Genomic DNA, 14,701 nt, shown 5'->3' with positions numbered 1-14,701 from the left:
GAAGTTGAAGGTCACAGATCAAAAGCTGAAATTCTTCATTTTCAGATGTTCCTTTACATAGGGAAAACTTGTACAACTGCCCCACTTTAATCCTGGTACCACTGAAACTATGAGTGAAATAGATATTAGTGTCAGTGGCGTTGAGAAACAGTTGAAGTCGTTAAAACTCAACAAGCCTCCACGGCCCGATGGGATCCCCATCAGATGCTACACTAAATTTGCGGATGAGTTAGCCTCTCTTCTGACTAAAATCTATCGCAGATCTCTCGAACAAAAAACCGTGCCCAGTAGTTTGGAGAATGCCAAAGTCACACCCGTATACAAGAAGGGTAGTAGAAGTGATCCGCAAAACTACCGTGCAGTATATTTGATATTGGTCTGTTGTAGAATCTTAGAACATATTCTGAGCTCAAATATAATGAGGTATCTGGAAGAGAATGATTTGCTCCATGCCAACCAGCATGAGTTCCGAAAACATCGATCATGCGAGACAGAACTCACACTTTTCTCACGTGACCTAAGGAAAGTCATGGATCAAGGCAGTCTGGCAGATGCAGTACTACTTGCTTTCCGAAAAGCATTCGACCCACTTCTTGCCAGAAGTCCGATCGTATGAAGTGAAGTTTGTGACTAGCCTGAGAATGTTTTGGTAGGGAAGACGCAGCGGTTTATCTTGGACGGAGGGTCATCGTCAGACGCAGAATTAACGTGGGGCGTGCCGCAGGGAAGTGTATTGACACCCTTCATGTTCATGTTGTATGTTAATGACCTTGCAGACAATGACGAAAGAAGCTCAATAAATGTTCAGTCAGATATTGATTAAATATCAGAGCGGTGCAAAGTTGGCAGCTTTAATTATTCAATCATGTAAAATTCTGCACTTCACAAAACACACAAAAGTAGTGTCCTGTGACTATAATATCAATGGGTTACAGTTGGACCCGACCAACTCATAGAATTATCTGGGTGTATCGTTTTATAGGGGTATGACATGGAATGATTACACAGGGTGGTCCATTGATAGTGACCGGACCAAATATCTCACGAAATAAGCATCAAACGAAAAAACTACAAGGAACGAAACTCGTCAAGTTTGAAGGAGGAAACCAGACGGCGCTATGGTTGGCCCGCTAGATGGCGCTGCCACAGGTCAAACGGATATCAACTGCGTTTTTTAAAATAGGAACCCCCATTTTTATTACATATTCGTGTAGTACGTAAAGGAATATGAATGTTTTAGTTGGACCACTCTTTTCGCTTTGTGATAGATGGCGCTGTAATAGTCACAAAAGTATAAGTACGTAGTATCATATAACAATCTGCCAGTGCGGACGGTATTTGCTTCGTGATACATTACCCATGTTAAAATGGACCGTTTACCAATTGCGGAAAAGGTCGATATCGTGTTGATGTATGGCTATTGTGATCAAAACGCCCAACGGGCGTGTGCTATGTATGCTGCTCGGTATCCTGGACGACATCATCCAAGTATCCGCACCGTTCGCCGGATAGTTACGTTATTTAAGGAAACAGGAAGCGTTCAGCCACGTGTGAAACGTCAACCACGGCCTACAACAAATGACGATGCCCAAGTCGGTGTTTTAGCTGCTGTCGCGGCTAATCCGCACATCAGTAGCACACAAATTGCGCGAGAATCGGGAATCTCAAAAACGTCGATGTTGAGAATGTTACATCAACATCGATTGCACCCGTACCATATTTCTATGCGCCAGGAATTGCATGGCGACTACTTTGAACGTCGTGTACAGTTCTGCCACTGGGCACAAGAGAAATTACGGGATGATGACAGATTTTTTGCACGCGTTCTATTTAGCGACGAAGCTTCATTCACCAGCATCGGTAACGTAAACCGGCATAATATGCATTACTGGGCAACGGATAATCCACGATGGCTGCGATAAGTGGAACATCAGCGACCTTGGTGGGTTAATGTATGGTGCGGCATTATGGGAGGAAGGATAATTGGGCCCCATTTTATCGATGGCAATCTAAATCGTGCAATGTATGCTGATTTCCTACGTAATGTTCTACCGATGTTACTACAAGATGCCTCACTGCATGACAGAATGGCGGTGTACTTCCAACATGAAGGATGTCCGGCACATAGATCGCGTGCGGTTGAAGCGGTATTGAATAGCATATTTCATGACAGGTGGATTGGTCGTCGAAGCACCATACCATGGCCCGCATGTTCACCGGATCTGACGTCCCCGGATTTCTTTCTGTGGGGAAAGCTGAAGGATATTTGCTATCGTGATCCACCGACAAGGCCTGACAACATGCGTCAGCGCATTGTCAATGCATGTGTGAACATTACGGAAGGCGAACTACTCGCTGTTGAGAGGAATGTCGTTACACGTATTGCCAAATGCATTGAGGTTGACGGACATCATTTTGAGCATTTATTGCATTAATGTGGCATTTACAGGTAATCACGCTGTAACAGCATGCGTTCTCAGAAATGATGTTCACAAAGGTACATGTATCACATTGGAACAACGGAAATAAAATGTTGAAACGTACCTACGTTCTGCATCTTAATTAAAATACCTACCTGTTACCAAATGTTCGTCTAAAATTGTGAGCTATATGTTTGTGACTATTACAGCGCCATTTATCACAAAGCGAAAAAAGTGGTCCAACCAAAAACATTGATGTTTCTTTACGTACTACAAGAATATGTAATAAAAATGGGGGTTCCCTGTATACGCTCACTCATTGGTAAAGTGGACGGAAGACTTCGGTTTATTGATAGAATACTGAAAATGCCACAAAGGAGACCGTTTAAAAATCAGCAGTGCAACCCACTCTACAGGATTGCGCAAATATAAGTGGCTCGGAGAACCGAGTTCCAGGGTGCGAAGAAACGGAGCAGAGGAAAAGAAATACAGTACTAATATGAGAAAGGAGATGTTGAATGTGACCGCCATTCATTTCTTGACACTTTTGGGCCCTGGTCAGCAAGTTGCTGTAGACGGATCGAAGCTGGACTGCTGGAACTGCTACAGCCTCATCAGAAATGTTCTGATGCAGTTCTTGAAAACTTTGAGGGTTGTTGTGATACACAGACTTGAGGGCTCCCCACACAAAGTAATCGCATACTAACAGATCAGGTGACCTGGCTGGCCAGTCGGGGACGCGATCAGACTGAACTCTGCTAACAATTGTGTCAGGCGTGAAGACTGTGTAAATGTGCTCCAAGCAGACCGCGCTACGCTCTGAGGCTGTGTGGACCACGTGGTGGTCGTACACGTGGTGTGCGCGTCACAGGTCTGGTTATACGCATACATCCACACGCAATCGTATTCACTCGTCAGAGCCAGTTTTATTTCCCCCCCGTGTAGAATATTGCTCAAGTGTGTGGGGTACGTACCATGTACGATTAACATCGGATATTGAACGTATACAGAGGAGGACAGCACGACTGGTCACAAGTCTGTTTTACCTGTGTGACTGCCACACAGATTGTGAAGAAACTGAACTAGCAGACTCTTGAAGAGAGACTATCACGAGGAAGTTTACTTACGAAGTTTCAAGAACCGGTTTTATGTGATGACTCTAGGGATATACTGCAAACCCATATACATATCGCTCACACAGGTGTCATGAGACGGTACGGGGGAAAGATGTTGAGCGGTAACTTAAATAACATGTCTCCCGTTGTCTTCACTAAGAATGATAAATTTGGTTTCTCTTTCCTGTGTGCGTTAGTGTCTGAAGTAAAGAAATAAATTTGCTTCTGACGCTGTTAACCAGTAAGAAAATTAATCACTAGGCATTAGCCAGATGCAAATTACGTGAAACGATGGCCTGCAGCTACAATGTTTCATTTTCTCTAAAAAAATTCATTGTCTTTAAAGTGTTCACATAAGCTCAAAGACTGGTTAAATTAGCTATTTTAGTAAGTAGTTAAAAACGACTCCAGCCCCCTTGCAGCGGCAGGTAACATCGCTATTGTTGTTGTTGTGGTCTTCAGTCCTGAGACTGGTTTGATGCAGCTCTCCACGCTACTCTATCCTGTGCAAGCTTCTTCATCTCCCAGTACCTACTGCAACCTACATCCTTCTGAATCTGCTTAGTGTATTCATCTCTTGGTCTACCTCTACGATTTTTACCCTCCACGCAGCCCTCCAATGCTAAATTGGTGATCCCTTGATGCCTCAGAACATGTCCTACCAATCAATCCCTTCTTCTAGTCAAGTTGTGCCACAAACTTCTCTTCTGCCCAGTCCTATTCAATACCTCCTCATTAGTTACGTGATCTACCCATCTAATCTTCAGCATTCTTCTGTAGCACCACATTTCGAAAGCTTCTATTCTCTTCTTGTGTAAACTATTAATCGTCCATGTTTCACTTCCGTACATGGCTACACTCCATACAAATACTTTCAGAAACGACTTCCTGACACTTAAATCTATACTCGATGTTTACAAATTTCTCTTCTTCAGAAACGCTTTCCTTGCCATTGCCAGTCTACATTTTATATCCTCTCTACTTCGACCATCATCAGTTATTTTGCTCCCCAAATAGCAAAACTCCTTTACTACTTTAAGTGTCTCAATTCCTAATCTAATACTCTCAGCATCTCCCGACTTAATTCGACTACATTCCATTATCCTTGTTTTGCTTTTGTTGATGTTCATCTTATATCCTCCTTTCAAGACGCTATCCATTCTGTTCAATTGCTCTTCCAAGTCCTTTGCTGTCTCTGACAGAATTACAATGCCATCGGCGAACCTCAAGGTTTTTATTTCTTCTCCATGAATTTTAATACGTACTCCGAATTTTTCTTTCGTTTCCTTCACTGCTTGCTCAATATACAGATTGAATAACATCGGGGAGAGGCTACAACCCTGTCCCACTCCCTTCCCAACCACTGCTTCCCTTTCATGCCCCTCGACTCTTATAACTGCCATCTGGTTTCTGTACAAATTGTAAATAGCCTTTCGCTCCCTGTATTTTACCCCTGCCACCTTCAGAATCTGAAAGAGAGTATACCAGTCAACATTGTCAAAAGCTTTCTCTAAGTCTACAAATGCTAGAAACGTAGGTTTGCCTTTCCTTAATCTAGCTTCCAAGATAAGTCGTAGGGTTAGTATTGCCTCACGTGTTCCAATATTTCTACGGAATCCAAACTGATCTTCCCCGAGGTCGGCTTCTACTAGTTTTTCCATTCGTCTGTAAAGAATTCGCGTTAGTATTCTGCAGCCGTGACTTATTAAACTGATAGTTCGGTAATTTTCACATCTGCTTTCTTTGGGATTGGAATTATTATATTCTTCTTGAAGTCTGAGGGTATTTCGCCTGTCTCATACATCTTGCTCATCAGATGGTAGAGTTTTGCCAGGACTGGCTCTCCCAAGGCCGTCAGTAGTTCTAATGGAATGTTGTCTACTCCCGACTCAGGTCTTTCAGTGCTCTGTCAAACTCTTCACGCAGTATCATATCTCCCATTTCATCTTCATCTACATCCTCTTCTATTTCCATAATATTGTCCTCAAGTACATCGCCCTTGTATAGACCCTCTATATACTCCTTCCACCTCTCCGCTTTCCCTTCTTTGCTTAGAACTGGGTTTCCATCCGAGCTCTTGATATTCGTACAAGTGGTTCTCTTTTCTCTAAAGGTATCTTTAATTTTCCTGTAGGCAGTATCTATCTTACCCCTAGTGAGATAAGCCTCTACATCCTTACATTTGTCCTCTAGCCATGCCTTCTTAGCCAGTCGTATTCACTTTTATTTCCCCACCGTGTAGAATATTGCTCAAGTGTGTGGGGTACGTACCATGTACGATTAACATCGGATATTGAACGTATACAGAGGAGGACAGCACGACTGGTCACAAGTCTGTTTTACCTGTGTGACTGCCACACAGATTGTGAAGAAACTCAACTAACAGACTCTTGAAGAGAGACTATCACGAGGAAGTTTACTTACGAAGTTTCAAGAACCGGTTTTATGTGATGACTCTAGGGATATACTGCAAACCCATATAGGCCGCTCACACAGGGGTCATGAGGACAAGATTAGATTAATTACAGTACGCTGGGACGTACAGGAAGAAAGATGCTGAACTTTAAATAACATGTCTCCCGTTGTCTTCACTAAGAATGATAAGTTTAGCTTCTCTTTCCTGTGTGCGTTAGTGTCTGAAATAATGAAATAAATTAGCTACCGATGCTATTAACCAGTAAGACAGTTAGTCACTTGGCATTAGTCAGGTGCAAATTACGTGAAACGATGGCCGGCAACTACAGTGTTTCAATTTTCTCTAATAAAAGTTCATTGTCTTTAAAGTGTTCTCATAAACTCAAAGACTAGTGAAACCAACTATTTTAGTAAGAGGTTAAAAACGTCTCCAGCCCCCTATAAATTTTTAACAAGCTAAAAAAACCTGTGGAAAAGACTGACTGTTCACTGCTGACCATTAAAGGTGTATGTTGTGGCTGTCCCATCTTGTAATGTTTTGTGGTTCGTGGCTGGATAAGGAGAGGATGGTATGATAGGTGGGTGGCCGGTTTCCTCTCAGTACAACACAAAATGGACACGTGGGTAAAATACACTTTATTGTAGGAACCAATTGAGTACTTAACTTCAGTGACGTCCAGTTCGATGTTCTGTAGTTAACAGCAATTAAATGACTCGTGTTAATTCTTGAATCTCGTCCGTGTCCATCTCACAACTATACAGGGTGGTCCACTCATCGTGACCGGGCCAAATATCTCCCGAAATAAGCGTCAAACGAAAAAACTACAAAGAACGAAACTTGTCTAGCTTGAAGAGGGAAACCAGATGTCGCTATTGTTGCCCCGCTAGATGGCGCTGCCATAGGTCAAACGGGTATCAACTGCGTTTTTTTTTTTAATAGGAACCCCCATTTTTTTACATATTAGTGTAGTACGTAAAGAAATATGAATGTTTTAGTTGGACCACTTGTTTCGCTTTGTAATAGATGGGATGTTAAGTCCCACAGTGCTCAGAACCATTTGAACCGTTTTTGCGACGGCTATCAGTGTGGAAGACGAGAACAATGCGATAATGCGAGCTGAGTCCCGATGCGGCGTACTGAGGTACTGACATTGAGAGATTGCGACAGATCGGTCGGCGGCGACGGCCTATATGCACGCTGCCCAGGGGGCGTTATGGGCGCGTAGCCCAGGGTCGTCTGTTGGTCATAGGCGCGCCTGATTCAGCACCAGCCGTAGAAAGTTTCCTAGTGCCGACCAGTATGCTGCGAAGGAGTACGCCAGCACAGTGAATAGTCCACTAACTCGCACCTAATTAGAGTCAAAGAGGCACACGACGCTAAAGTTGCAATTTGTAGTAAAAATTATTAGGAACTCTCGCAGGTAAAACTGAGACAAAGATCAACTTTAGTATTCAGAAACCGAAACCCAATCACTTGAGAATCACGAGTCCAGACGGTTGCCTGGCATCCACTAATCAGACATCTGACTAGGTCCAGAGTTTTCTAGGTTTAGCTACTGGGCTACCAGTACAACTTCAATCTTCCTACAGGTGCACGGCTGGAAACGCTACTCAGGCTGACCAACATGTGGCTTCAACTAGCTCGCACAGCATACTCTCTCTGAGCAGCACCGGTGCCGCCACCGATCAGGCCGTACTGCACGTCAAGATGGCCGTCGCCCTTGCGTAGCCTCGGTTCACCCTTCCGTGAAATTCCCGATTGCGTCACTTAATGAGGTTCACAGTTTCAACAGTCACACGTACACCTTTTCGTACAGAGTACTTACGAATGATTTGACTGCGCCATTAGCCGATTGCTGAAATTCTACTCTAAAATGATATATTAATAATTAAACCAAACCAATATTAATAATTGAAGTTGAATAATTGAAAACTTCGTTGCAATCCTCAAAAGAGTTCATTGTCTTTGGGCTGTTAAGAAAGTGATGTCAAATCAATAATTCTAATAACATTTAACGGATTTATACTGGTCTTTTAGTTGCACTAAACAGGATTTACGTATCCTTAATAGTTCATTAGTATGAACGAAACTAGGCCAGATTATAAACAAACAAAAGAAGTATACAATTAAAATTACAAATTTTAAGAACCAAAGATTATAGATTTTGTGTTACGACGTCCGCCAATACATACTGCCTTGCTGTATGTGTACTTGTTTTGCACTAGATTTTATAGCTGTTTTCAATTAATTCCTCTTAAAATGTGTCTCAGTGCTGAATTAATTATACTACACTACTGACCATTAAAATTGCCGCACCACGAAGATGACGTGCTACAGACGCGAAATTTAACCGACAGGAAGAAGGTGCTGTGATATGCAAATGATTAGCTTTTCAGAGCATTCACTCAAGGTTGGCGTCGGTGGCGACACCTACAACGTGCTGACATGAGGAAAGCTTCCAACCGATTTCTCATACACAAACAGCAATTGACCGGCGTTGTGTGGTGAAACGTTGTTGTGATGCCTCGTGTAAGGCGGAGAAATGCATGCCATCACGTTTGCGACTTTGAGAAAGGTCGGATTGTAGCCTATCGCGTTTGAGGTTTATCGTATCGCGACATTGCTGCTCGCGTTGGTCGAGATCCAATGACTGTTAGCAGAATATGGAATCGGTGGGTTCAGGAGGGTAATACGGAACGACGTGCTGGATCCCAACGGCCTCGTATCACTAGCAGTCGAGATGACAGGCATCTTAGTCGCATGGCTGTAACGGATTGTGCAGCCACGTCTCGATCCCTGAGTCAACAGATGGGGACGTTTGCAAGACAACAACCATCTGCACGAACAGTTCGACGACGTTTGCAGCAGCATGGACTATCAGCTCGGAGACCACGGCTGCGGTTACCCTTGACGCTGCATCACACACAGGAGCGCCTGCGATGGTGTACTCGACGACGAACCTGGCACCACGAATGGCAAAACGTCATTTTTTCGGATGAATCCAGGTTTTGTTTAGAGCATCATGATGGTCGCATCCGTGTTTGGCGACATCGCGGTGAACGCACATTGGAAGCGTGTATTCGTCATCGCCATACTGGCGTATCACCCGGCGTGTCATTGGATACACGTCTCGGTCACCTCTTGTTTCCACTGACGGCACTTTGAACAGTGGACGTTACATTTCAGATGTGTTAGGACCCGTGGCTCTACCCTTCATTCGATCCCTGCGAAACCATACATTTCAGCAGGATAATGCACGACCGCATGCTGCAGGTACTATACGGGCCTTTATGGATACAGAAAATGTTCGACTGCTGCCCTGGCCAGCAGATTCTCCAGATCTCGCACCAATTGAAAACGTCTGGTCAATGGTGGCCGAGCAACTGGCTCGTCACAATACGCCAGTCACTACTCTCGATGAACTGTGGTATCGTGTTGAAGCTGCATGAGCAGCTGTACCTGTAGACACCATCCAAGCTCTGTTTGACTGAATGCCCAGGCGTATCAAGGCCGTTATTACGGCCAGAGGTGGCTGTTCTGGGTACTGATTCTCAGGATCTATGCACCCAAATTGCATGAAAATGTAATCACATGTCAGTTCTAGTATAATATATTTGTTATAATATATTTGTCGAATGAATACCCGTTTATCATCTGCATTTCTTCTTGGTGAAGCAATTTTAATGGCCGGTAGTGTATAAATCGTGTGTGTGTAGCAGTCGTAGCGTCTCGCCGATTGCCAGATCTTCATTATACGTTAATTAGTAAAGATATTATTATACTTTTGCTGACTGCCACTTACGGGAAAACTCGCTGCTGTGCCCTTTTATAAACAATGGCTACAAATAATATCTGCAGACACGTGGCGCTCCCCTCTTTGATATGGCGTTTCGTCCTTCGTTGCGTTTGCTTTGTATGGGCGCAAATGCGAACAATAGCTAGCGTATTCAGTAGCTGAGCTGACGCCACGTTCGTATATTTGGACTCTGACAGAAACGCGTGGCCCAGCCAAGCGGAGAGCAGCGGTCAGCGCGGAAGCCTGGCCGACACAAGCTGGCGCGCACACGCACTGCCCGGCCCAGCAGCCGACACACACACGAACAGGCCCGGCCGCGTCATGGTGCGCGCACCATCCAAACACCGCTTGCAGACCAAACCCTCTCTTTCACACATAAACACAGTCCGTTGTGTCACAATGCATAGAGGTATTTAAACAGTCATTCTTCCTACACTCTACCTGTTATACACAATGGTTACATAAATGGAATGGGAAGAAACCCAGATAACTGATATAACGCGATGTACCATCTGGCATGCCCTTCAGAATGTTTTGGATAGTACAGATTTAGATGTAAATCCGACGATAAACGAGAATGCTGGTGCTGGCACAAGTGTTTCGCAACACACCTTTCGAGAGTTACTTTGATACTGACGCTACGTAGCAGAGGCCCCCCGCGATTTCCCATGTTTCCCAACCACATCGTCTGTTATGATTGTAACGGGCACAGCATCGTCGTGACTGGACCCTGGATAAATGAAAACTTTCTGCCTTGTCAGGTGAGTCACGTCCTGTCGACAGTGGTGTCCGGACACGCCATCATAGAGAACGGCCGCCCCCACTCGTAACGTCCAGCGCACCGTGGGCGCAGTCCACTAACACAGCCATTATACTATACGGGGCAGACGTGTGGGGTGACCCTCGGTAGTGATCGCTAGTAAGAGGGGGGTGTTTGTTCAGAAACAAAGGGAGCATTGATGTCCTTAAGTAGACAAGCCAGCCAGTTGTGCTGCCACGCGGGGTCGCCGATCCGTCCGAGGCGTCTTGTCACGAACCGCGCGTCTCTACTTCCATCGTGAACCTGATGTTATCATGGATGCTGTTGATGTGGTTGAAGAATTCTTTCAGTTTCTCACGCCCATGAGGCCAGACAACGAATGTGTCGTCGACGTAACGATAAAAGCAACTAGGCTTTGCAGGAGCCGTGTCCAGGGCGATGTTCTCAAAGCACTCCATCAAGAGGCTGGCTATTGGAGCTAATGGGCTTTCCATCGTGACACCGCCCCTCTTGTTAAAATAATCTTCATCATACAAAAAATACAATGATAGAGTGTGCTGAAATAAACCGACAACAATGCCGTCAAATAACTGGGAGAGCAAATCTAAAGAGTATTTGGTGGGAACCCGCGTGAGCAATGACACCATATCAAAGCTAACCGTCATATCTCTTTCTTTGAGGAGCACGCATTTTCTAGACGTAGGTGCAGGGGAAAGTTCTTCATAATCAGGCACGTGAGATTCCATTAAATTTACTTTGTAAGAGGTGAATGAGGAAGCAAAAGTCTTATTGAAAACTGTGCTTAAGTGGCTGTAAGGAACTGCTGGCTGCTCCAACTGCACAATAAAAACGAGGGGCGTGACACAGTTGCAAGTACGTACCGAGGTTTCACTACGTCCGAAAGACTTGGAGCAGGGGGAGAAAAATTTTATTTTTAGTCCATATTGCCAAACAGCGACGTTGTCTCGTATGCTACAATTTTTACCCCTGTTTTATTTTGTGAGATTTCCTTTCGGTAGTATGGACTTGTTTTGCTTTCGTCGCTCTTTTATTTTTATGACTATTTCTTCTTCAGTACTCTAGTGAGAAACTATTGACTCTGGATGTCTATATTTGACACATTATTAGAAATACTGATATACACTGTTTATACAATCGTTTTCACACTTGCTACTTGCAGCTTATAAGTGACACGAGATATCTGTCGGTGCGTGAGCTTCATCTGTCAAACTGCACCTCCAGTTTTACGTGGTGACCTTTCAGGCCAGAACCCCCACCACTACTGGTGTCCCTCCCCCTATCACACCGTCTGCGTAGATAGGCACCGGTTTATTTCGTGCGCACCCTGCCAGGGTAGGTAACAGTTGCAGACCACACACGTGACGCCGCAAAATACTCTCTCCCTGAACAGAATGCTCCATTCTGCACCTTCTTACATGCACGACTCTCTAGTTCTGGGGTAGCCTAGTAAGGTACCGTACTATCAAGAAGCAGGGCACGCGACATAGCTGAGCACTTTCTGCCTCAGGGATGCGGTGGGCACACGACTGTGCAGCCAACTGGTGAGTGAGTGCTCTCGATTTCTTCAAGCAGTAAACGATTTCATTACAGGAAACTCTGCCCGCATCAAAATGAATTACAGCACTGATAAGCTTCAGAAACAGCTTAGTTTCCTCATCATAACAAAATTAGTTTGAACTGAACACAAAATGCTTAACTGGAGATAACAGGACTGACAAATTAAACAGAGTATTTGCAGTTTAAACGAATCTGTCTATCATCACTTCATTTCGTGTGCAGTGTTATATAAAGAAAGAATTATAAAAATGAAATAGCAGAATTCCTTATATTTTTCGAGTTAAGAAGTTACTAGCTGCTGGATTCTTCCGCCTAGTTTTCTGTAACAATTTCGTAAACCATCAAACATCAAGTCCGTAGCGTGCTTCACCACCAAAGTTGTACTGTTTCTGTGTACACAATCACCAGTTTTTGTCTTTTCCTGTGTTGGAAATCTGCCTTCCTTTAACTCTTGTATTTCAGGCATTAGCGCTGTATTTATCATTGCAGGATTACTAACTGAAGCACTGCAAACGAAAAACTGCTCCCTACATAAGTTTACATAGAAACATTGAAAATGCACAGAAAACACCACCGGCTAGTCTGGATATGCAGAGAAATGTTTCATTTTTGTGGTGTCAGAGCAGGCACAAGACGCTTATACTTAGGGGCTTGTTAGACATGGAGTAGGTAACATATGCACAGTGTGTGTGGCGTATTGCACGTGTCCAGCGAGCACGGTGTATTGTGCATGTTGTGCGAGCGTAGTGTATCGTGCATGTTGTGCGAGTGTAGCATAGGCTATTGTGTGTTTCGTCACTTGACTTTGGTACAAAACTGTTCTCTATGCTTTAATACGAAAGTTGGAACTTTAATAGTGGCAACTATTTGTTTACAGCGTATTTCAAAGTTTTACTGACCTTCGAAGTTGTCACCAGCATTGTGTATAACCCGTTGCCAGCGATGTGGAAGTCGTAGGACACTCTTAGCAGTGTCATTTGTTTTGACAGTTCGAGCGGCGCGGTCTACTGCCCAACGAATTTGTAACAGTTCTGAAGTGTTTCCTTCAGTTTAGAAATCGAGTTAAACTCACGAGGGCTTAAGTCAGAGGAGTGCAGTAGGTGGTATAGCACATAGCAGCCCCATCAGTCAGACAAATAACAGCTTACACTGTACGTGCTTGAGCATTGTCCTGCAAAATGATGGTCAGGTCCTCCAGAAAGTGTCATCACTTCTGTTTCTACGCTGTTCATTTTTGGAAGACAGCCAACGACCAGCTTAGAGACAGAAGTGATGACTCTGCAGAGCCTGACCATCATTTTGCAGGAGAATGTTCAAGCACGTACAGCGCAAGCTGTTACTGATTTTTTTGACTGATGGGGCTGCTAAGTGCTATACCACCTACTGCACTCCCCTGACTTAAGCCCTCGTGATTTCTAAACAGAAGGAAACACTTCAGAACTGTTACAAATTCGTCGGGCAATAGACCGCGCCGCTCGAACCCTCAACGCAACTGGCACTGCTAAGAGTATCCTACGACTTCCACATCACTGGCAACTGGTTATACACAATGCTGGTGACTACTTTGAAGGTCAGTAAAACTTGAAACACGTATCTGTTTTGTGCGAGCTGTAAATAAATAGTTACCACTACTAAAGTTCCAGCCCTCGTATTATACTTTGCTGGCGGATAACCGTTGTAGCTATGGATACAAGTTCAAATATGTTGCACGACGGAAAGAGGAAAGCTTACTTTGTACCGTACTACCAATATTATTTGTCCTTGATAAGAAAAATCATGTTCTTTGCATCTGAAGGCTCACTCGGTAGATATTTCTTCCCCCGTATGTACTTACGACTCAGTAGTTGAGGAAGATAAGTTGCTTATGTTGGTGTGACTACCATAACTCAGGCACTAGCCAGCTCGGAACTACGCATGCCGCTGCTACGCTCCTTGCGTTGTTGTGCTCATTTTGTGGTTTCTGTAACACGTCCTCACTGTTCGCTGTCAGTGACCTCAGCAGCGCGACTTGTGCAGTTAAGGTACGGGTGTGGTGTGTTGGCAGACCCTCGGAGCTGGTCGCGGGAGCACGTGTCGCTGTGGCTGCAGCAGATGCAGGCGCAGCACGGCCTCCCGCACGTGGCTGCCGACCGCTTCCTGATGAACGGCAAGGCGCTCTGCCTCATGACCGTCGACATGTTCCTCGGCCGCGTGCCGCTGGGCGGCAAGCTGCTCTACAAGGATTTCCAGCTGCGCCTCGGCCGCGCCATGCACTCCTGCAGCTGAGTTGGCAGCAGAGATCACACGCGGCGCCCTCGCAGCGGACTCTTAGGTGGCACAGCTGTCTCTCTGGCGTCGTGCAGACCCGAGCACGGATATGTATTTATGGCTATAAGTTCCTCGTTATGCAACTAAGTTGACAGAATCGATTTAAGTTTACCTGTGACACATTTTGTGCAGAAACGGCACTGTAACGATTTTTGTTACATCACCTCAGACTATTTAAAATTACAGAGATAGGCTAGTAAATTTCGAAACTAATGACCGACCATATAGAACATCAACATAACACGACTGCCAGTGTTATGAGTGGCGATGTTCACTGTCTCGTAAACAAAGCTGTCTGTTAACGCTGAC

The 14,701-nt window shown here is 44.6% G+C and overlaps 1 protein-coding gene across 1 annotated transcript in view; it reads left to right on the top strand.

Moving 5' to 3' along the window:
- LOC126419154 (transcription factor ETV7) overlaps positions 1-14,350 on the top strand; it is a 106,815-nt gene extending 92,465 nt beyond the window's left edge. The window contains exon 3 of the mRNA XM_050086265.1: positions 14,130-14,350. Within this exon, the coding sequence (XP_049942222.1) occupies positions 14,130-14,350 (221 nt within the window). The remainder of the gene's footprint in view (positions 1-14,129) is intronic.
- The last annotated feature ends 351 nt before the right edge of the window (positions 14,351-14,701 follow it).

This window comes from Schistocerca serialis, chromosome 9 (assembly GCF_023864345.2).
Source record: "Schistocerca serialis cubense isolate TAMUIC-IGC-003099 chromosome 9, iqSchSeri2.2, whole genome shotgun sequence".
NCBI lineage: Eukaryota > Metazoa > Arthropoda > Insecta > Orthoptera > Acrididae > Schistocerca > Schistocerca serialis.
Note: the sequence above shows the minus strand (reverse complement) of the source record. Positions and strands in the feature narration are given on the sequence as shown.